The sequence below is a fragment of the Aptenodytes patagonicus genome, chromosome 2 (assembly GCF_965638725.1).
Source record: "Aptenodytes patagonicus chromosome 2, bAptPat1.pri.cur, whole genome shotgun sequence".
In the NCBI taxonomy this organism is placed as follows: Eukaryota; Metazoa; Chordata; class Aves; order Sphenisciformes; family Spheniscidae; genus Aptenodytes; species Aptenodytes patagonicus.
The window spans coordinates 11365876-11389821 of NC_134950.1; the positions used below are offsets into that span (position 1 = coordinate 11365876).

At 46.2% G+C, this 23946-nt stretch overlaps 1 protein-coding gene across 2 annotated transcripts; it reads left to right on the forward strand.

Moving 5' to 3' along the window:
* The first annotated feature begins 6963 nt into the window (after positions 1–6963).
* LRATD2 (LRAT domain containing 2) lies at positions 6964–13729 on the forward strand. Of its 2 annotated transcripts, none has more exons than XM_076329102.1 (2): positions 6964–7020; positions 7507–13729. In XM_076329102.1, the coding sequence occupies exon 2, from the start codon at positions 7512–7514 to the stop codon at positions 8406–8408; it is 897 nt and encodes a 298-aa protein (XP_076185217.1). In that variant the 5' UTR covers positions 6964–7020; positions 7507–7511; the 3' UTR covers positions 8409–13729. The 2 variants fall into 2 exon arrangements, with proteins under 2 accessions (XP_076185217.1, XP_076185218.1); XM_076329103.1 differs by lacking the exon at positions 6964–7020 and adding an exon at positions 7142–7197.
* The last annotated feature ends 10217 nt before the right edge of the window (positions 13730–23946 follow it).

A 23946-nucleotide genomic window follows, 5' to 3' on the forward strand; every position in this document is an offset into this window, starting at 1 on the left:
TTCCACCCTCCACCCACACACTGTGAACCAGGTTAGCCCAAGGCCTTCCCCGGTGCAGGTAGCTGTGTACAAACTCCACAGCTGCTCCCCCTGCGGCACTGCAGCCTCAGCAATTGAGACCAGCAAGGGCATGAGTCCTGCTCTGCTGGATTTGGAACAGGTCCAGCAGAAAGCCCTAAACATCACCTTCGCAGGTGGTTTGAGGCTTTGTATCTCTGTTGCTTTCCATTGGCTGGGGAAGAAAAATATTAACCTGTTTCCCAATCTAATGGGTGAATGACAAGGTGGATTACCTGCCTGGCTCCTGCTCCTCTACCCTGCCACGGACCTGCAGAGATGGTTGTGGGGAGCAGCTGTGGCCAGTACTTCTGGGTCAAATCAGCAAGCATCCAAAGACGGGATAAAGACAGCAGACCCCACAGATCCCCAGATGTGTTACCACTTTGTGGATGGCCACGTGTTCTGACATGATCAGCCTCATATTCTGGCACAGACACTACCGGCGTCACAGAAGGAGCCACTTTGCTCAGTTGTTCCTCTGTTCCTCCCCGTTTAAAATGGAGGCATGAGCACATAGTCATAGAATCATGGAATCATGGAATAGAATCATAGAATGGTTTGCATTGGAAGGGACCTTAAAGATCATCTAGTTCCAACCCCCCTGCCATGGGCAGGGATACCTTCCACTAGATCAGGTTGCTCAAAGCCTCATCCAAGCTGGCCTTGAACACTTCCAGGGAGGGGGCATCCACAACTTCTCTGGGCAACCTGTAGTCACATCATAGATTTGCTGGAAGGAGTGATGTGTTTACCTCACATTACTTTTAATACTTAGATATTTTATTAGCAGCATGGCAACGGCCAAAGAAAAGACTCCTTCCCTTTACCAAGGGCTTCTGCTTAGGTATTGCACACCAGAAGCAATCATCATAAGTTTCTCCACTGAACGCAGCAGTCCCAGCCTTTCCTGGCTGCATACGAAAGGACACGCTGTGCTACCAAGGCAGCCAGCAGTCCAGTGACGTGCTAAAAGACACATTAAAGGAGGAGATTCTGGGGGAGAAACTCAGCATGAGAGAGAGATGAGAGATGCAAGGGACTAGTAGTTCTCATGCTGGAAAGATGCATGTGCTGTACCTCCTTCCCTGTTGTTATGTTTGAAATATAGTTGCTATTTTCTGGAAGAAAAAACGGACTGCATTTTAATTAAGCTTTGCCTGCTGCTCAAGTCAGTTTGATAGCAATTCCTAAGAATCCAGGCCTCTACTGACATATGAATTACTTCATTTTCATTTGCTGGAATGCACCAAATAAAATCTCGCAGTAGAAGAGCTTCTTCCGAGATACAGCTTGGATGCCTCAGTATAAAACTCTGTGGCTTTGGCAATCTCAGCAATTTATTTTGCCACGGATCACATTTAATCACAAATTACAATGTTGAAAGTAGTTAACAGAGCCATAATCTTCTAGCGAGTTTTAGAAAAAAACAGAGTTTGCTGATGTGATAGACATGGCAGTTAGAATTTCCGCTCTCTGTTCTCAAGATGCAGGTGTCTCTCTGATCTGCAGCTCCCCTCACTTTCAGCTCTTGAATAGATGGTGGGCCATGCTACACTATATGGACTACAAAAGATCATATGTTCAGAATCACCTCTTGGTGTCATCAAAGGTTTACAGGCTAAATGCAGATAAAACCTTCCTGACACCAGAGGCTCATTATATCTCTCATGTTATGTCAAATATCATGAATCTAAAGTTTTAGAAATACCAAGACTCTCATATTTGTCAACATTTTGAGGTGCATAAATTTTCTGGTTATCTGAATTCCCAATATTTCTCCTGGAGACACAAGCAGAGCCAGCGAGTAGTGACAGCTCCATGCTTATTTCACATATAAGCCCAAACACAAGTCACAAACTAGTTGTGCCCTTTCCTAGGTCACTTCATGAGGCCTGGTCCAACAGAGGTATCAGTATGGCTCTAACACAACAGAAACCAAGAGGAGCTGATATCTAATAGCATCTGGGTTACACCAGTCATGCAGGATATGATACCCAGAGGTCCAATGTCTTCCTCAGAAGACAGGAACAAAACTCTTCCATGAGCACGTCCTAAAAGCAAAACTTTCAGATCTTTCTGGTGGGTCTGTCTGAATGATTCCTGATTAAGATATTGCATGATCGTGAGACATGTAAATATTCATTAGAGAGGACCTCAAAGCACTCTCATCCCATTCCTGCATCTGATCTAAGAGCTGTTGTCATTCTTCTTTTTCCCTGACTGACTGAATGGGTATTTAATGAGCCCATACAAAACTGAACAGCTTCAGTGGGACAGAGAGAGCACGACTTGCTCAAAAATAGCCTACAGTCTGGTGGCTTTCAGTACTCTCCTGGGAGATATCGGTTCAAGTTCCTTCAGTGAGATGAGAGACTTCAACCTTGGTCTTTCATACCCCAAGGAAGCAATATGAAATATTAATGCTTTTTATTAACTGACGTGGCACCATTTCCTCTTGTGTGTGAGAAACAGCGAACCTCATTAAAGCACTTAACCTTGGGAGAGTATTAGGCTGTGTAACATCAGTGAAAGGAAGCGCCATTTTCCAACAGCTGTCAGGATGCTAACTCTATGTCCTATTCCCCACCAGCTACCTCAGGCGTGCCAGCTTTGATGAATCTCATTTTAGGCAGCATTCCTGGCTTTACAAGAACTTGGTGCCTGACTCAGGGATGCAACTTCCACTGGAGGACAAAGAGGCAACGAACGAAATGTTACAATTCTGAATCCAAATTTCCTTGGTGGACTTAGCTATGGCTGTCATGGAAGGACACCATCCATCAAGGAGCTCTCAGGTCACACATCTCCATCAAATAAGGGCATGATTGATTTCTACAGAACTCCATGGAAGAACTTCCATGGACTTCACTAGGAAGTGGTTTATTCCTCCGGTGTCCCTAATTCCACCACGGTGTTTAAGCACTCTAGTTTGCCAGGTCTATGATGCAGTAGAGTGCTCACATGCCAAATGAAGCATAGTTCATCTCAGTTCTCATAAAACTCTACTGAAAAAAGAAATGGAATCTATTAAATAATTCAAGGGTGTCATAGCCATCAGGTGGCTGAATACCTGCGAAACACAACATGCTCACAGAACATGATACTAAACCTTGTCTTACTCAGAAGCACTGTCCTCTGAGAAAAAAAAATAAATGTATTCCAAGAAGACATTTCTTCTCATGCTGGGTATCTTTTAATAACAATAACAATGGGAACACAGCATTTCACATCCAAGTAAGGATGAATAGTGATTTCAAATCAACATCACCTTTTTAATCTCTGAGTGTAAGATGTGTAAGGTTAAAGATAAGATAGCATTGGAGCAACAAGATGATGTAGCATTGGGGCAACAAAATATCTTTGATACCTAATTCTCAAAACTAAAGAGCTTAAGTTTAAAGCAACCAGAGCTAGCACTACAAAGGTCCCTGGATCATATCAGCTACATAGTCAGATAGACTAATAAATGCACCAGCTCCATAGATGGTCCACAGTCTCTAAGCCAAGAGGTACAGTCCCCTCTGTGTTCTGTATACATCAATGGACTATATAGCCATGCAGCTTTGGGTTTCCAAAAAGCCCTGCATCATGGCGGTTTTTTTGGTCTTAAAAGGGAAATTACTATTTAGAGTGTGTGTTATGGGCAATCAAAGTCTCAAGCATCTCAAATATCCTATGAGCCATGTTGCAACCCACTAGAATGGTATTTTTATGACCTGAAAATGTAGATATGTGTTGCTGCACTCAACAATAGATTGAGAGCATGTGGTTGTGCAAACTCAGCTGGGACAGTGTAGGAGACCTATGTAGAGCAGAGGGAGCCAGACCTCATGCAGATTCACCCCTGCTTCCTTGCAGTCTTTGCGGGGACTCAGATGGGGGAGTTGTCTGGAGTGGACCAGCCCCACAGTCACACCCGGCTTTTGTCTGGGGTGGAGTTTTCACTCCAAAAGAGAATCTACAAGGAACAAATACTTATGCAATCTGGATGAGCAAGTGACTGGGACCTGAGAGTGACCCCAGGGAGGTACCATATTTAACAGTGTGGGCATCCCTGTTGACTTTCGGAAGTGTTCAAGCACAGCTGTAACTGCGGTATCCACAGCGTTCCCTCTGTGACATATGCACAGTAGCTGAATATCTCAAAATTGGATAACAAATGCCAGCACACTGAGCAAGAAGTCACCTAATCGAGGAGCCTCCAATAGCAAGGTCAGAGGTCTGTCTTCAACTCTGCCCTGCTGTTTAGGTTCCAAGCTCAGCAACTGCGCAACCATTCCTCCCTCCACTCCAGATCCACAGACTGGATTATCTTTAGCAGATAAGTACCAAAGTAATTTTTTTCAGAAGCTATGCCGGTTTTGAAAGGTCAATGCTCTCCTTAAAAGCATAGTCACCGAGGCAGCATATCACTGCCACCAGCCCCCATCCCTTGTGCCTGTGGAGTTTAGCTGCTTTGAGGCTTAGAGGTTAAGCACGCAGAAGTTTTAAGTATCATAATTTTAGGCACCAGCCCAGGTGATATATAGGCACTGTAAGTCCTTTGTGGATTTTCTACCCAATGTCTTATCTGCAGGTGCAGTATGCCATTGTGTATGTGTTTCATGACACAAAAATACACGCCCATAGTTTCTGATCCTAGAAAGCAGCAGATTGATCAGAGAATGTGGATTCTGAGAAGCAGTCATTGAAAGGAAACTCAAAGCGATCAAAGAGATCAAAGCAGCTGACAAGGTGCAGAAAATTAAGCACTGGGGTGAATTGAAGCAGACAGGAAAAAATGAGAGAACAAGATAGAGAGCTGCAAATACGTGTGGATGTGCACACACACACGAGTGACTCCTCTGCACAATACTGAGTTTCTACTCCTGCACAGACACAACTTTCCACACATTGCAGCAGATTCAAAAGGAAACTTGGCCTTCAACACAGGGCTGCCAAACCATTTTAGCCAAGAAATAAAACTGCTCCAAAGATAGTAAGGTATGGTGCTGAGCCACAGCTTCCAATACAAATGGGAGAACATGAAAAAGTCACTTCTATGTTCAGTCTAGCTCCTCCTTTTAGGATACTCTTACCTTTACACATGCCCATCCTTAATTACTGAACCAATTTCACAAAGCTCTGACTATGAAGCAGGCCCCCTTTTGTCCAACAACAGCTATAGAAGAGAGGAACTGTAGAGTGAAATAGGCAATGCTGAAAAATTACATCTACATTAAACACATTTTGGAGGTTTACTCAACTAGCCTTGGTCCAATCCCGTGGCTGAAGTACATCTAGCTTAGCTGAATGTGAAAGGAATGTGTGTGCATTGTTTGAGACCACACCGGGATGCAAACCGAAGTGTGTGTGTGTTGGGGGGGTGGGTGTTTGGGAGATTCATTTCAAAAGCACACCCCTGATGTGCTTTTCAGTTCTCTAAAATGCTCCAGTAGACAGAGCCACCAGGTGAATTCAAAACAAAAAGGTCCTGCTCCAGCTGCCTGTCACCTGCTGCAGTGCTGAGGCTGTGTCCCTGCCCCGCTGTCCCAGGCAGGGCACAGCGCGCGTCTCCCCAGCCCCAGCAGCAGCTCCTCTCCCCACCCCGAAGGGCAGGTCTATATTTGAAACCACAGAGGCGTATAATCTGATGGAAACAGTATTCTTTGAGTCCGTAGGCAGTGCCCAGCACCCTGGTAACACTACATTTGTTCCTTCATTCGCCGCTGTTTAGTGAATCCTCAAAACAGCGGTATGTAGTTGGGTTTATAAATTACAAGACAACAGACAAAGGGAATACATGAGACAAAATTAAAGACATTACTTGTAGCTCCCATAAATTATCTCTGTAGTCTATTTTAACAGCATGGATTTACCAGTGCATGTTAAAATAGTACAAATAATAAACCCACCTAGTAGACTAACTAGGCATTAATGAAAAAGCAGAATATTGTTTTGTGTTCTCCAAAACACAGACAGAAAAATATTCCCACCAGTTCTGATAATGTCTTTCCAGGGGGAAAGAATCATAATTTTCTATATTGAAAAAGAGAGTGAGCTCTTGGAGTCGGAAAGAAAAGAAATTAATAAAAATAATTACACGCTCCGCTCATGGAGGAATCGAAGGCACTAAGTCAGCCCAGGAGAGCCGGGCTCTTTCATTTTGTTCACTTTACAACTTCCCTGTTATTGTTCGCGGCCCCCGGGAGGCACCTCCCGGCGCCCCGGCGGGGGCTGCGCGGAGAGGGGCTACGCGGCGGGCGCTTCCCCCGCGGGCAGCTGCGCACCCCTGCGCACCCCTCCGCGCCCCTGGGGGTGCAGCGGGGCGATTCCCACGGCCCCGCAACGAGGTTTTGCAGCTCTCGGTGCTGTCCCGGGCAAACTCCGGCTCCCGGTTACTCCCCCCTGACCAAACTGGCGGGTTGGGCTGCCTTATGGCACCGTTCCCTTAAAGGGGCCGCGTGTGAGCGTGTGTGTGCGAGTTTGCGTGTGAGTGTGTTGCACACCCGCTCCCGCTGCCAAGCGCGGCGAAGAGCTTTGCAGCCGCGGCGCCGAGAGCTTTGCCGCCCGACCTCCGCTTGCAAATCGGCCTCGGCGGGGAGCAAAGCGCTTGGCATGTAGGGGAGAGGAGAGGGAAAAAGGTGCGGGGAGGAGGAAAGGGAGGGGGGGAAGAAGGAGAGGGGGGAAAAAAAAAAGAAAAAAAAAAGGGCTGCCTCTTTAAATGCTGGGGGCTGAGCAGTCGCCGGGGCGTCCGCAGCCGGATCCAGCCTCCCTCCCCTTGGCCGTGCCTCTCCGGCGCTTGTTGCACAGCCCCAGTGCCGGCAGCGCGGCGCACGGGCGCCGCTGCTGCGCGGGGAGCGCGGAGCCGCGCCGGGCCGGGGCCATGATCCAGCCGCGCTGCGCGCCCACCCCCAGCAGCCGCGCCGCCGCCCGCTCGGCGTAGAGCCGCTCCCGGCGCCGCGCAGCCTTCCCCGCCGGGTAAGTTTGCAGCCGCCCGGTGCCGGGGGAGGGCGCGGGGGGGGAGGCGCACCTGACCGGCGGCTCGGCTCGGCGGCGGGCAGGTGCGCGCCTGTGTGGCTCTCCGGGAGCGCAACTCGGCCGTCCCCAATTCGGACCCCCGGACCTCCCCCGGCGTTTGCAGCCCTCCTCTAACAGGTGACTCGGTGCCTGCCCGCTCCCCCGGCGGCTCCTGCGCCTTCCTCCTCCTCGCTGCCGCCTAACAGGTGGCGGTGCCGCCTCGCCTTCCTCCGTGCAGGTAGGGGGGTCCGCACCCCCCTGCGGCCACCGCTGCCCCTCCCCAAAGGGCTCTTGCTGCCCCCGGGGGCTCTCGCAGGGTCTGTGTTGCGGCGGGGAGAGGTGGGGTGCGTGTGGGGGGGAAGCCGTGCCCTGCCACCCCCCTGTTTCTCTGGAAGCCGCTCACCCCCTGCCAGCCTTCATGGCCCCGCTGTATGTCTGTCGTTGCAGCGGGCATGGGGAACCAGGTGGAGAAGCTGACCCATCTGAACTACAAGGAAGTTCCCACAGCAGACCCGACAGGTGTGGACAGAGATGAAGGGCCCAGGATCGGGGTCTCCTACATCTTTTCGAATGACGATGATGAGCTGGAGCAGCAGCAGGATTCGGTGCATGACCTGGGGGGTGAGCACCCTGCCCTGCAGCCCTACGATCCCCAGCTGCATGAGGTGGAGTGCTCGGTCTATTACCGGGATGAGTGTATTTACCAGAAGAGCTTTTCTGAGGAGGACACGATGCCAGAGGAGGGTGATGAAGGAAGTGGGGGGCATCTGAGCACCTACACCCCGGAGAACCTGTTGAATAGGTGCAAACCAGGTGACCTGGTGGAGTTTGTGTGCCAGGCCCAGTATCCGCACTGGGTGGTCTATGTCGGGGATTTTCAAGTTGTGCACCTGCATAGGCTGGAGGTGGTGAACAGCTTCCTCACCGACGCCAGTCAGGGCAGACGGGGCCGCATTGCCAACCAGCTGTACCGCTACAAACCCCTCAGCCCAGCTGTGGTGGTGCGCAATGCCCTGGAGCAGGTGGGTTGCAAGGACCGGGACTTGAGCTGGAGAAACTCTGAGTGTTTCGCTGCCTGGTGCAGGTATGGCAAGCGGGAGTTTAAAATCGGTGGGGAGCTGCGCATAGGCAAGCAGCCCTACCGATTGCAGATCCGGCTGGGTGACAAGCGCAGCCACACGCTGGAGTTTCAGAGCCTGGAGGATCTGATTATGGAGAAGAGGAGAAATGACCAGATTGGTAGGGCTGCTGTGATCCAGGAGCTCTCCAGTCACCTGCAGGCTGCAGAGGAGGAGGAAGAAGAGGATGAAGACCATCATCATCCAGGTGCTCGGACTGCTGTGGAGTAGCAGCCCCAGCATCACCATGCTGCTTGGCCTGGGTGATGGGGATTAAAACTGAAGGCTGCGAAATTGAGCTGTTATAAGCCCTTTGGGCCGCTTAGGTGCAGCTTCATTCCAATCACATGTGAAAGGAAGGGGGAAAGCTGATTAAGTGTCTGTGCTTTAGTGCTTAACTCCTTCAGTGCTTGATGGTAAAACCGCTGACTTACTTGTAGAAGATCAAACTCAGGGCAATTCTACCCCTCTCCACTCCCACTTCTTCCCTTCCTCTCTGCCCTCTTTGTGCATAGCCTTTCCGTCAACCATCTGCCAGTAGGCCTGACCCTACAAGATGCTAAATGCCTTTGACATCCTCTTATCAGCAGAAGTTAAGAGTATGTAATACTATTAAGAAGGAGCCAACAACTTTCGGGACATGACCACGTAGCTCTGAGTGTGTGATTAGTTGGTAGCTGAGAAGCATGAGGATATTGTTTTTCCTTCTCTGCCCCTATTTCTCTTCAGTTGTGGCTCCTGTTAGTATTGCAACAAGCTGCTTGCTTGCCTGGTGCAAGGCTTCATGGATCGGTAGCCAGCCCCCTGGTAGATGTAAGGGAGAAATCTCCACTAATTTTAATGAAATGGGTTTGATGTGCCTGGTGCAGCCTTAATTGATAGGAACTTGCAGATGCGCTGGGGGAGCCCCTCCTTTGCTATCAGTGTGTGGCTTTGAGGACAGAAGATTTATTTATTGCTGACTGGTCCCAGGGAAGGAGGAAGTTTGTAGCCCTGATTAAGGAGTCTGTGCACTGGTGCTGGGACTCTTAGGCAGATACCGAGCTATGCCAGTGCTTGTTATAGGCTGCCTGGCTTCCCCTAAAGCAAATGGCAGAGCTCCCGATTACATCTGTGGCACACATCAAGGCAGTAGAAGCAGGTTGCTCATGTGCAAGAGTATGTCTTGAGTAAGCTGCCCCTCGAGAGGGTGACCTCTCGGCTGGGTGCTCCTGGCCGTAGAGCATGTCACAGGTTCTGCACCACAGTAAACACAGCTGTGATGGGAAGCGATGCGAGGGAGCACAGGCTGGAAGGCATTGCAGGCAGGGAGTTTTTCCTCCCTTACCACAAACCAATTTCCGCTTCATTAGGGATTTCATGTTTCCTTTTTTGCTAACTTCTATGGTATGCAGCTGAGCTATAGCATTAGAGAAAAGGAGAGGATATGCCTCCAAAGTTGTTGTGCAAGTCCCTTATTAAACAGGAGGGGAGGGGGAGCACGGTGCTGCCTGCCTCGAATATTCCCGAACTTGTTTTCAACTCTTGAACTGGTCTCCCACACAGGCAGCACTGTCAGGTCTTTGTCCTGAGATCTGAAGTGTGTGAGCAAACGCCGATTTGGAGGCAGTTTCTAATGCAAAATTCCTTCCCCTTAAAGCACAATAGTGATGAGGTGAACTTGAAGATAAGGTTGAGTTCATTTAAATAATGGAAACTAACAGTGTGGTGTAAACTTGAAGCATAGTTAATATAGTCTTTCCCACAGTTGTTTACGGTTATACCACAAATAGCAAAGTACTCCACGTCCTTTCCACCCCTGAGACGGGAGCAAAGTTTGTCATTTCAGTGTAGGTAGATACCAGCTTTTGATTAGTTAAGACTACATGAAGCAACTTTGCCAATGTGATCCAAATAGATTATGGTGGTGTGTTTTTTGTCTAAAATACACAAGCTAGGAAAAAGCTGTGAAAGACTACTTCATCCTCACTTCAGGAGGGAAAATAATTTTTAGGGTTATGCAAATACACCATATACTGTTTCCTTAATGACTCCCATGCTCTCCTTTTGGGCTGTGAAATACCCAAATCCAAAGGAGAGTTTAACACCAAGCTCCCTTAGAATGCTATAGCTCAGGTGTCTGCACTAAGTGTTTGGTTTTTTTCTCCAATATGCAATGGAGTTATACTCAAGTTACTGTGATTGTCAAGCAGATGTGCAACCTTGCTTTGAGAGCGTAATAACTACCCATATCTAACGGTAATAGGGTTAATATGTGGATGTCTGCACATAGGTTTTATACAACTACTAGTAACTACTAAAAGCTAAAATAATCACTGAAATAGTCCGAAAAGGAGTGAAGGATAGTCTGTCTTGTACTGACTGATAGGAGACAACTGAGATTATCTAGACCATGAGTAAATGTCTGGCTGTGGTTTCTTTCATACTGAAACCTTGTACATAACAAAGTTTATTTCACTGTGTAATATAGGTATGTAAAATAGTATTTTCTTACAGATATTTTTGAAAGCTAAAAAAATAATAATCCCTTCATAACCTTGCATTTGAAAGTAAGTCGTTAGGCACATTATTTTCCAGTCCTCTGAATGGGTTTATTTTTCATTAGTGATCTAAAGTATATTCTAGGTCATAAAGTATAGAAACAGCTATAAATGTCAAATATTATGTATCTACAGGGTACTAAACAGTAAACTAGTTGTGAAAATATTTTTCCCTTGTCTGAAACATCAGAACTATGACACTTAGCCATTTCTCTCCTTCTGAGATACCCTGCATAGTCTGGCTTTGTTTTCTGTTCTTTTTTTCACTTTTTGTTTGATTTTTAAAAAAGGACCAAATCTGCTTGGGAATGGAGAGCAAAGCTTCTTTCACCAACTGAAATCGTGTCTTGTGCTGATCTTGGTGCTTCTCTGTACCGGTCATGCCTTTTGGGATAAATTCCCACACAGGCATAGGGCCTTAGCAAAGAATCCCAGAGCTTGCACTGCCTTGCTAGGACAGAGAGTGAAGGAGGGAGCTTGCCTCACAGTAAAGCAGAGTCTGGCATGCATTCTGCTGCGTTAGAAAACCTATATGATCCTCTGACACCTGGGATATGGGTGTTCAGTATTTGAAACATAGGTATTTGGAATCTTTAAATTTCTCTACAAGCTATGTTTGGGGATTTATTCTGTCTCCCGGCATTCCATTATGTGTAGAAGTAGAAGGGGGGGGGAGCTGGAATTTTTTTATTTAGTCTGGGAGAGTGCTGCTTCCATACAGGGATTTCTTATTCCAGCAGATAAAGATGCAACTGTTGAATCTTTTAACAGGTGGGTCCTTTTTCCCTACCTGTTGATTGGGCAGTGTTATTTAATAGGTGCTACTAAACACCACTGCAAACGTTTTCTAAGCGGTTTGGTTTTAAAGCCACGGACCTGCAATGAGCTGGGTGTGAGAACAGGGATTGCTGTAGAAGCACATCACAACTGCTTAGGTTCTTGTCTTTGCTGTACTTTACTCAGTTATTGTCTGCAAACTAGGCTGGGATTTCTAGAGCTTGATTTTTAAAGAAAAACATCTCCCAGGAAAACAGACTTTTTTGTGTATGTGATGACTTCAAGACTTTTGTGTAGATCACAAAAGAGAGGGGGGAAAAGAATAAGTAAAAGCGCTCTTCTCTGCAGCTTCTTCTTTAACGTATAGAAATTCAGGTGTGATCCTTCTTTGCTGAACCAGAAGTTCTGCAGGTCCTAAGCCTATACTGAAGTTTGAAGTTGTGAGTAGACCCTACCTTGAGCCACTTGAAAAATCAGTAAGACTATACGTGTGCTTGAAGTTAAGTGTATATTTACATTTCTTTGTGAATAAGGGCCTGGAATTTCAATCTGAGGTCTCTGGTGGAAGCGTGGAGGATCTGAGGTTGCATAATCACTGGAGGAGAACAAGTAGTGCTGTGAAAGCTGTTTCTCAGAGGGCTTCTTGTCCAAACAAGGCTCGTAGAATCCAGCCCAAACTTTGGCCTCAGTTTCCCCTTGGAAATCCCGGAGCTGCACTGATTTGGTGAGAGAGGTGTATTACACAGCAGTTGTAAACTAAGCTGATGACCGTGCTGCAGACTGTTCTCTGGTATCTTGGTCTGTCTTGTCGTGCTTGAACTTTCCCTTGCGTTTTTAATATTTAAAGTTAATATCATTTGTCTTAAAAGCCCTTTGATTGTGTAAACACTTAATCATCTATATGAATTTACTCATTTGGGCGTACCTACCGCTGCTGATAGGATGACTGCTGTGAATATCATTATGCATATGTTAAGGCTGGCAAGACTGAGCCCCAGATGTGTAAACGTAGCTTCAGCTAGGAAATGTAGATAAGCAGTCTTATTTCCCCAGAGTATTGGTGTGTTTGATGCAAATAATGTCCTGGAAAAGGCTTTATAGTAAAACCTACAATTATCCCTTGATTGAGTAACTTTAAAAACACAATTTAGACGTTCACCTTCCATGTGAATGTGAACAAGGACGTAAACTGAAGTTTATTTCAAGTTATCCCTGATTCTATGTGAATGCAAAGTATTGATTACAGCAACTCGCTAGAGCTTACCTGGCCAACACAGTAGGCAGTTGCAGGGTAGGCAGAGAAAATACCCAGAAGCTAATTCAAAAACTATATTTTCTTACTTGGAAAAATATATTCTTCAGACTGAAGGACCCTAGACTATGGAAGTAAACTTTCAATTGTTTTGTATAAATGAAACCCTAGGCAAACTCCTTAAGTTTTGTTCATTTAAAGTCAATATTCCACTCTCAGTACTAAAATAGGTAATATTATGTGATGAATATATTTCAGATTTTGAATATAATGGTGGTTTTCTTTTTTCTCTTCTCCTTTGGTTAAGTTTTACTACAGGTCTGTCCTTGGGTGTGTGAAGTGTGTTGTCGAGTGGTTTCCCACCTGTGCTTTTCTGACAATTAACAGCACCAACCATAATTCTAACAGCCATGTAGGAACAAATATTTTTTTTTTGAAAGCAAAATTTTAATTTTATATAACAGATCAGAGACTAGTCACTAAGTAGAGGTAGGAAATACATTGTTTCCAACAGCAGTTTCTATTTGTAAGAAATCTACTGTTAATTGAGTATGTGTTGACTACTCTTATAAATCAATGTGCAGTGATAAGGCCAGGTGTATTGTATAATGGGCTTAGACTTTCAGATTAGGGGTTTTTTTAACTGTGGATAGGAAGAAATCAGGGTGACTTCAAACACCGGTGGTTTAGATGGTTCTTTTGCATTAATATTGAATTAGAAGCTTTCTTTAAATGCACACTTGAAATTCCTGACATCGTAACACTTCATGGAATCATCCACAATAACAAGTGTAATCACAAAATATGATTTTTTTTCCACCATGAGCGTTTTCTGTAAGCTGTCTTTTGTCAGTAAATGTTGAATTGTTAGTGCAAATATCTTCTTTTCCTGAGAAAGAAGTACAGATCATTGATTGTACCATTTCCTTCAAAATGAAGGGCATTGCATAGTAACTAAAAAGAAATAAAAGATTTATAGTATCTTTTACAACCTTTCTTTCTTTTGTTTGTTTTTTGAATGGCATGGTTTTTACCCCAGCTTTTTGGAAAACTAATGATTCCTCATGACGGATGCATCAGACACAAAACAATCAATGTTTTCACTGACTTCACATGTCAGATCAAAATCTCACTCTTTGGTTGTGTTCTTGCTCTAAAGAGAGAGGAAGAATAATCTCTGTACAAGGCCAGACCATCAGGCGCTTAATAGGCAATAGCTGTATTAAATCTGATGAGGATCTGGCCCATAATTTAATTTTCAAAGTGGAAAATGAATTCAGCAGAAGATCATATAGTATTAGTTGGCACCCAGGCTTGTCTTGTCTGCCAGCAACTGCTAAAGGAACAGATGTAGTGTCTGCGAGGGGGAGAAACGAGAGAACATCAGAACTCGCAAGGAGTTTTTGGAAAATCTGTACAACTGTTCAGTTTGTGTGATGTTTTGTCTCATAGAAGCTCCAGGGATGGAGTGGGATCTATGTTCTACCCGCACCAGGCGCAGGGACGTTTCTTACTGAAGGTGATGAGGGTCACTCATTGTAGTAAGACGTTATATGTATAGGGTAATGGTTCTTAATTCGTCAAAGCGTTCCACTGTGTACGCATCCACAATGACAAAAACAGCGATACAACAAACAAACTGTACTTCTCTCTGAGATCCTGACCAGATAAAGCTATTTGAATCTCACACAAAAGCACTGAGTCAGCTCAAGCAGGAATACTTTGAGTGAAACCATCCTGAGGAAATTTAGCTGTTAAAAGATGAGACTTCTGCTGAAAGTACTAGTGGATATCTTAGCTCTTCTGTGGGTTGCAGCTGTCCTTGACAGCCTTCTCACAGGTGTGACAGTGAGACAAATACTTACAACAGAGACAGCAGCTTTCAAGGCTCAGGGCTGTAGGTGGGATTCCACCAGAACATTTAATTTCCAGCTCTGGTATGGACTTAGGTGACTTTGAACAAAATGTATGAGGTACCCAGCTGTGCTCTATGTGACTGCAAGAGTGCCTGAATTTTCAGGTGTCTGATACTAGATCTGAAAAAGAACATGAAGAACCAAAAATGTGAGTTGGGTGACTGAATCAGCACCTGAAAATCCCTGCTCAGCTGCCACCTAGCACTGGAGGCCACTAAACAATGAAGCTTAATTTTTTTTTTCTTCTTTATTTATGGGTTCTGGGCCTTTTTTCTCACCCAGAAGCTTCTCCTTTACATGAAGTAAAGCAGCTCGTGACTTCTCTCACAGCCTGTGCCCATAGGGAGGGAGATCCAGCAAGAAGGATCCTGCCTCACATCCCAGTGGCTGCTCCCAGAATGGATGTGACCTCAAATACCAGAGGAGCTTCTTAAAAAGGACATTTGCACTGCCCTTTTATTTCAGAACACACCCGAGCTAGAAATAGGTTAATGTAAAATGCATTTATCAGGGACATGGACTGTGATGAGTTCTCTGCACTCCTGGCTGGCTGCTCTGAGCTCCTCGACTTCTGCAGAGAGGTTTTATCTTCAGTTCCCTCTTTTCTGTGCTGTGGATCACTTCCAGCAGAGCACTCTTGAAAGTTCTCACCCCGCAAGAATCTGGAAGTGATAGGAAGGTTGAATCCCCGTCATCCCGAGGCAGAAGAGGAAATCAATTTTCAGTCTTCCTCCATCCTGAAACTATGCTCAGGTCTCTAGGATACGGTATAAAGGAAGGCTGCCCACCACTAACACCTCCTTTGTCTTTATAAAGGAAGGCAGCCTAAGTTTTCATTTGCAAGAGTGGTTGCCGTGTACTTTTTTCCGAAGAGCTCTGCACTGCGGCAGAAGGCAGTTCCTGTTAGCCAAGAGTAAGGTGCCCAAGCATGGGGCGGGGGGTGGGAGTTGAACAGCAGACTTGCAGAATCGCAGAAAATCCTTAAGGGTGGGAGGGACCTTTGGAGATCATCTAATCTACCCCCTTGCTTAAAGCATGGGCAACTAGAGCAGGTTGCTCAGGGCTGCATTCAGTCAGATTTTTAATAACTCCAGTGATGGAGACGGATGACCTCTCCAAGCAACCTTCCACTTCTTATATGCTTTTTTTTTTTAATGTTTGAGTTTTGTCAAGAAATCCTCGATCATTTATGGCTCCTTTCCTTGACTTCTTGCATGTAGGGATGGACCATTCTGAAGCATGGAGGAGGTGATTGATGAAAATCAACCAGGTGTTATGGAACTCCTCTACAGGACTGTGTCCATGGGATTCTTCAAAGCAGGTCCCTGAGCAGGCCAAAGTCTGCTCTCCTGAAGTCCAGGTTGTGATCCTGCTATTTGCTTTGTTCCTGCCTCTGAAAATCGTGAACCACACTATCTTGTGGTAACTGCAGCCATGGCTGCCCCGGACATTCCCATCCCCTAACAGTTCTTCCTTGTAAGTGTGCTCCAGAGAGCATCTCCCCTCATTGGCTCCTTGATCCTGTGTCAGGAAGTTGTCGTCAATATACTCCATCAATCTCCTGGACTGCTTGTGCCCTGCTGTGTTGCCCTTCCAGCAGATACTGGGGTGTTCAGGTCCCCCATGAGGAGCAGGGCCTCCAGTCATGAGGCTTCTTCTATCCGTCCACTGAAGAAGGCCTCATCTACTTCTTTCCAGTCAGACAGTATGTGGCAGCCACCCACCACAACGTTGCCCACATTGGTCTGCCTTCTAACCCCGACCCATAAGCTCTCAGCAGGCTTATCACCCATCCCTAGGCAGACCTCCACGTATTCCTGCTGCTTTCATGTAAATGACAAGTTCACTTCCTCACCATCCTGGTCTGTCCTTCCTACAGAGCCTGTATCCATCCATTGCAGCCTTCAGTTGTGTGAGTTATCCCTCTACATCTCCGTGATCTCAGTGAGATCATAACCCTGCAACTGCATGCAAATTCCTGTAATCTCCATGCTGCATGCACTAATGTTGAGGCACTGCAGAGAGGCCCCCAGAGTGCTTATTTCCCAGAGAGCTTGCCCTACAGAGCTGTCCTATCGACACTGCCTTATTTCTGTGCATGCACTTTGGGTGAGCCCCCTTCAGTCCAATTCTGCTGTTTTCAAGGCCTCTCTCTTGTCCACATCAATCTGCACACTTTGCTTGACCACCCAGTTTGCCAGTTCTCACTTCGTTGCAGGTCTTGATCTCCCTCCCTCATCATTCCCGTGTTAAAGCCCTCCTCACCAAGCTGACCACCTGTTGGCGATGATGTTTTTCCCCACTTGGTCAGGTGGATCCTATCTCTTCAGCAGTCCTTGAACCTCAAAGGTCCCACAGTCATAGAAGCCAAATATCCCTTTTGCCGACACCAGCTGCACAACCGGTCATTGACCAGCAGGATCTGTCCAGTCCATCTCAAGCCCTTTCCGCTCACCAGCAAGATCAAGGAGAAAACCACCTGGGCCCCCATGCTCTTGGCCACCAGAGTCATGTAGTCATTTGTGATATGCTCCAGATCTCCCTGCAGCTGCATCCTTCCTGTGGTGGGTCAATCTTGGCTAAGGGCCCAAACCCCCCAGTTGTTCTCTCACTCCTACTGAGGAAGAAAATAAGACAGAAAAGCTCATGGGTCAAGATACAGACAGGAAGATAATTACCAACTACTCTCACAGGCAAAGCAGACTCAGCTTTAAGAAAACTAATTTAATTTATTGTCAGCTAAAATACATTTGGGTAGTGAGAAAGAAAGACAAAAAAATAATACATTCTCCCCCCTCCCCTTTCCCCATGCCCAGCTTCACCCCTTCACTCCCGACTCCTCTCCCCCCGAGGGGCGCAGGGGGTGGGGATGGGGGTTGCGGTCAGTCCATCACAGCCCCTCTCAGCTGCTCCTCCCTCCTCTCACCTCTCCCTGCTCCAGCGCGGGCCCTTCCCCAGGCTGCAGCCCTTTCAGGGACAACCTGCTCCCGCCTGGGCTCTCCACGGCCGCGGCTCCTGCAGGAAATATCCCCCTGCTGCGGCCTGGGGCCCTCCCCGGGCTGCAGGGTGGGTCTCTGCTCCAGCGGGGTCTCTCCAGGGCCGCAGGGGATCCCTGCTCCGGGCCTGCAGCACCTCCCGCCCTCCTCCTCCTCCTCCGGCCTCGGGGTCCCTCTGCTGCTGCTCCCTCCTTGGCTTCCTCCTCCTCTGCCTGTGCCGCCCTTTCTGGCACCTCTTTTCCCCCAGGCGCCCCCAGCTTGGCCGAGGGGCTCAGCCCTGTCCTGCGGTGGGGCCCTTGGAGGTGGCTGGGACCAGTTGGAACCGGCTGTGTCCGGCATGGGGCAGCCCCGGCCTCTCCTCACAGAGGCCACCCCTGCAGTCCCCATGTTGCCAACGCCTGGGCACAGACGCCCTGTACAGCCCCTCAGGAGCTTCGGCTGAGAGATACCCTGATATTGCAGGGACAGTTGCTCCAGTGGGTGTGGGGGACCATGCCTTATGGCACATCACCACCATTGCTGAGCATCTCTGTATGTTGTTCTCAGCAGAGTTTCTGTCCCCTTTTGTGCAAACTGCTGCATCTGTTAGCCACATGCTGCTAGCTGTATGCCAGGCCAGCAGTTACGTAGGCCAATCCCTAACACCTGCTGAAAGGGTGCTTGACCCTCCTGATTGGGAGTCAAATAGAAATGAAGAACTCAAAGCACCCTTTGATCAGGAAGAGCTGGCAGAGCTTGTTAGAAGGGTTTGGAGCTTGCTAGAAATTCACGTCAAACGGTCAATGGGACTCATTTGTCTCAGGCTGGGTCACTAAGGACTGTGGTCAATCTCTGTGTTGGAACCAGAATTTATTGCCCATATCAAGTTCATCAGCAGAAATTAACTGGGACTGTTAAGAACCAAGTTAACTGAGGATCATATAAAAGGCTGGTCTCTCTAATTTTTTCTTGCTCCTGAGCTTCTTCCATTTGTCCTATTCAGAACAAGCATTCTGGGTCAAGCTCTGCTCTTTCTGTACAGTAGTTAGTGCAATGAGCTCTCAAGGTTTTTACATAGTATTAATCAAGTCAATCACCAGAGGGCAGAGGAAATGAAATGAGGATGTTCTGGACCATGAAATAGATGACTCATATCCCTGGAAAAGGTTTAATTGAGCAAAACAGGTACACAAGTGTACCTGGCTCACGACAGAAATTGTACAGAGGAAGATGAGCCTCCAGAGAGAAGGATCAAGGCACCTGACAGCACACAGAGAAAGGTGTGCAGTAAATCATGTCTGTGGAGAACAGGCCTCCATACACAACTCATCCAGCTCCCATAGAAGGCAGCGGGCAGCAGTCTTCTTTATAATGCTTTCACTAGAGCTGTTGGTCATGTCCAATGGGGAAGAGGTGCTCTGCTGGGAACCTCAGCACTGCGTACGCAGTGAGGAGCATATCCTTGAGACCCAAAGGTATTACTCCTTGGAAACACCTTTGATGCTGTGTTTTTTCCTGTTTGTGTTTTCTGTGCTCTTGTTCCTCAGCTCCTCAAGAAAGCAGTGCACCTATGAAAGGGATGTGCAGAAGAGGGAAATGTACAGTTGTGGGGCAGACTGGTGTGCACATCTAGCCATGGTGTTCTGCGCTACAACCTGTCTCCTGGAGCTGGGTTCTTCAGCCCTCACTGCAAACGGAAGAAATGGGATACCCACGCCCAGAATTGCAGATAAGTGGGCAGCTCAACTGTTTGCCTGGAAAGTGGTTTCAAACCTCTGCTCTGCCTAATTCAGAGCATGGTCTTGAACATAGAACTTGAGCAAACGCTCTAACCAATGCTTAGGGCCAGAGCCATTTGTATTCTCTGGATCAGTGAATATTTGACCCATCATAGCAAAGCAGAAGAGCACTACCAGCAGGGAACAAGAAACCTCCGCCTTCAAGTAGCTGGCAGTCTTGCAGTTACAGTGTTCTCTGGAGGACAGGAACACCAAGGCTTCAGCTCTTCCAGCAATTCAGGATTTTCAATGACAGTGACAGGTCTTATCTCTTCCATGTGATATGCACAGCACCACAGCTCTAAGTAAGCCAAGGAGACCAAGTCCCACGGTGGACTGTTCAATGTCAGGCTCAAAGGGTCTCTGTAGTATCTGCTTGAGCTACGTTTTCAAGCAGCAGAAGACCCCACAGCTCCTGGGCATGCACACATGCATGCAAGATGATGTTTAGAGGTGTTGGGCCAGATCTTCTAGGCCCAGGAAGCCTAGGACTTAGCCACCTTAAGTGTCAGTGGACCAGACTTTTGTTGGTTTTACCATTATTACTACAGACTACAGATATGATTAAAAGACATACCCAACTATTAACAAAGTATTTTCTGATTATCCCTAAGGACAAAATAATTTATTCTTTCCATGCACAGCTCTGCATTTGCCCACCTTCAATAGGCCCTAACGCAGGTTTACATGTTTACAGCCCTTGCGTGCCCAGATGCATCTCAGATCCCCAAGTCTAATGAGTTCCCGTCACATGAATTAATTATACTACAAAGCACAGGAAAGAAAGCCATTAAATCTTAAATTAAGTTATTAAATTAAAATATTACTGCAGAAATTCAATAGCAGCTTGTAGCCTGTGGGAAGTGACTCTGCAGGGAAAAACACCATTTGCAGGTGAGGTGGCACTCAGAGCACCTTATCGTATTCATGGGGAGGAGGTGCTGACCCCTGCAGAGAAGCTGCAATTATAATGAGTCTCTTACCCAGGAAAAAGCAGTTATCCCAATACATTTGTGATGGAAGCTGAGGTACTAAATAAGATGCTAGCAGGATATAAATAATGAGGTGGTACACAGCCGCGTGTTGGAACTGAGCCACTAGAGCAAGATAACGGTAAAGGCACAAGCTTAACTTACATTGCACAATTCCTGTGGGAAAGGGGGTGGGAGTATAATGCCATGTGGAAAGCTGATTCCTCAACTTGGAGTGAGTAACATAACTCCATAGCCCTGCTTATCTTTGTTCAAAGCCGGAACAAGCAGAGTTGAATTACTGCAGAGGTCTAACCCTAGGTGCAAGGCTAGATTCCAGCTGAACGTGCTCCCAAAGTCTAAACATCCAAAGGCCATTTCTGGCTTCACATAACTAAACCCACGCTGAGAAAAGGAAGAAGCTGCTAAATGCATGGGCCTAGATTCATCAAAGAATGTAATCAATGTCTCACTGAAAAGGGATTTGAAGTTATGCATGACTGCTCTGATAGTCTGAGACTATCAGAGTATACATTATTTGATATTTTATGGTGGTTTCCTGTTACCATGCAAGGTGTAACTCATATTTCTAATTAAACATTTTAATATAACACAGCTTGTAAGTGTCTCATGGTACAGCCTAGTAAAGACAGAAGATGGGGTTTTAAAAAGGAACAGTGATTTTTTAACCACCAAAGCCAATGCTTTTCAACATGATTCTGCTCTGCCCTTCCCCTCTGATGCAAAACTTATGGCAAGGATTCCTAACAGGAACATCAGTCAATTTATACATGATTGTAGCAGTGTGTTTTGTGACAGGTTTGCTTAAATATCTTTCACTAAGATAAAGGAGCTGCGAAGAAAAACGGCACTATTGTGAATTTCTCCTGTTTTGTAACTCTATACAGCCAGATTTACAGATTGCTGAAATGTTTTACTGCTATGATTAAAGGACAAAGAATTAAGTAAACTTCCCTGCTGATTTCAACGGAGGAAATTAGTCACTAATAATCACGTTTCATTTTAAAGCACATTACTCTATTAACTGGCCTGGCCTCTCACAAGCTAAATCTAAAGCCCAGTGAAATCAAAAGGAGACTTTCCATTGACAGTTTTTCGGGGACGTATTGTGTGTAGCTGATCATTGGTGAACTGCAGCAGAGAAACGAGTGACCTTTTTGGAATCAGATGGCAGCTAATGCCTTATAACTACTCTAAGCAATATTGCATGGCATTCCGCTTATGACAAAGTGGGTACATGAGAGCCCTGGGCTTCTTGCTAACTGAAGGGCTGAGGTTTTTTGAAGTCTCTGATGAGCCTGTCAGCTCCTCCCTGAGCATGATAAAAAGGGACATCCCTTCACAGCCTGCATTAAAAACCAGGTATCCCATGCAGTCACATTTATAGACCATAGCTCTCCATAATGAATTTAGCATATTTAACATTCCAGTTGTCCCATAACGTGCCATAATGAGGAATGAAGAGCTGGGACTGGGAGGTGCCTGTGGCCATCAAGTGGCCCCAACATCCTAGGGACATCATGGGTTTGATCTTTCTAGGGGTCTGCTTAAAAGGAAAAGTATTCCTTTAGCTCCCACCTAAAGTGCTCCCAGACACTGAGGAATTAAAATAAACCCTCTGTTCTCCTTTCAATTATGGCTTTTCCTAGATTCATAGCTAATTGCTCTGACCAGCAGTTTTCCTCAAGGAATCATTATTAGGTCTCCCTTAGCCTCCTTTTTCAGTCACTTCCTCTCCCCTGAGCCGATGGTTTCTGCAGCTTGAAAAGGTCTATCCACAGGCTTTGCTTTAGCTCAGCAGCTTCCACCTTCTTCTTTCGGGGCAACAGCAGGATTAACTCACAGCTCAGTAGCTCTGACAGAGCTATTGGAACAGTAGCATTGTTGCTGGAATAAGAGCATTATGAAAAAAAACAGTTCTTCAAATAATAAAGAGATTATCAGAATGTCTCACTCTATACACCTTTAACAACTTCTACATGGAGACCAAGAATATTTCTTTGCTGTTCTCCAGGGCTCTTTCACCCGTAAGAGTCTTGAATCCGCAGCACACAGCCCCTCTTCTGAGTCAAGCTGGTCTTGCTATAAAGTTTCTAGTCCTCTCCCTGCTACCTTCTTGAACCACATCAAATCAATATAGGATATTTCCTGTGGAAATCAAGTTTCTGAAGTCTAGGAAACTGCAATTCCTTTAGTGAGTGTACCTCCTTGTCTGACCCATTTAACTGGGAATACAATTGGTAGCAGAACCTGCAGGAGATATATAAATTCATAATATTGATGAACAGTCTGTGAATGCTGCAGATGCCCACAGAACCTGTCCCTTTGCTATCTGATAGACCTTGAATAATCCGTGACATTGCAACCGTCACAGGTGCTCCCATGATGAATATTTTTAGCCTGATTTCTTAGAGGTATGAGGCTAAGCCACTCTGATGAGTGGAGCTGCTGTTGTATGTGTGCTCAGCCTGGGATTTCAGCTCTGCTCTTGGGAGAGGGCTAGGTGAGGAATCACCACCCAGCACAAGCACTTACCTTGCTCCTTGCTGAACTGGGCACTCTCAGCCTCACAGTCTTGCGGGTTCCTCCTCAGAGATACCATTCCTTGGGCATGGCAATCTGTGCCAGCATCCCACTCCTGCACCCTTCCTGTGTGAAACAGATATGCTTGTTTTAGCTGCTACTTCATATTCCTGGAATAGACCGTAGTTAAGGTGACCACGAAGAACACTTTACGAGTTCTTTTTTTCTCAGGAGAAATTGTCATTGAGATTATAAACACCTCTTGAAGATACTTGCAGAAATACGCCACAGGGAAACAACAGATGATAACACTGAAAAGCAGCTGTGTTGTCTGTGTCAAGATCTTCAAAGCACAAAATGTCCTTTCTCGGCCTTTTAGACTGCTTTGTTCCAGAGATGGTAAGGGGTTGAAAGAAGTTTTCGGCAAGCTTTTGATGGCCTATTAAATAATCTTTTGTTCTTGTCTTTAAGCAGCTGACGTATCTCAATGTATTAAGCTGGTGAACACGACTTTTGGCCTGGTAACATGTAACTTTACATTGCACTAAAAATTAAGCTTTTTTTAATACAAATCAAGAAGCTAACTGAATTTGGTCATTTTCGTCGCAGGAGAGTACTTTGTGAGCCTAATGTTAAGCAGGCAAATGATACACCAGGTCTGACAGGGTTCCCTATCTATGAAAAAGGACTGACTTCTCTCAGAATGAATCCAATCACCCAAACGAGGCTCCCTCAAAGCCAGTCTGTCTTTAGGGGCTTCAACCAGAAACAATGCCTAGTTTGCTAGACCTCAACTTTCTACCCAAATAAAACCCATCGCTCAGTCATGGTGACCTCTTACTCAGGAGAATTTTTACATGACTCTAACACGGTGTCATTTAATAAACTAGGATTATATCTACTCATAAAATCATAAGCAAACTGCAAAAAGCAAAGACAACAGTAGGGGAAATTAAATCTCGACAACAAGGTTCATAAATGAAGTTTGCCAGGGCTGGATTTTTCTCTCTCTCCCA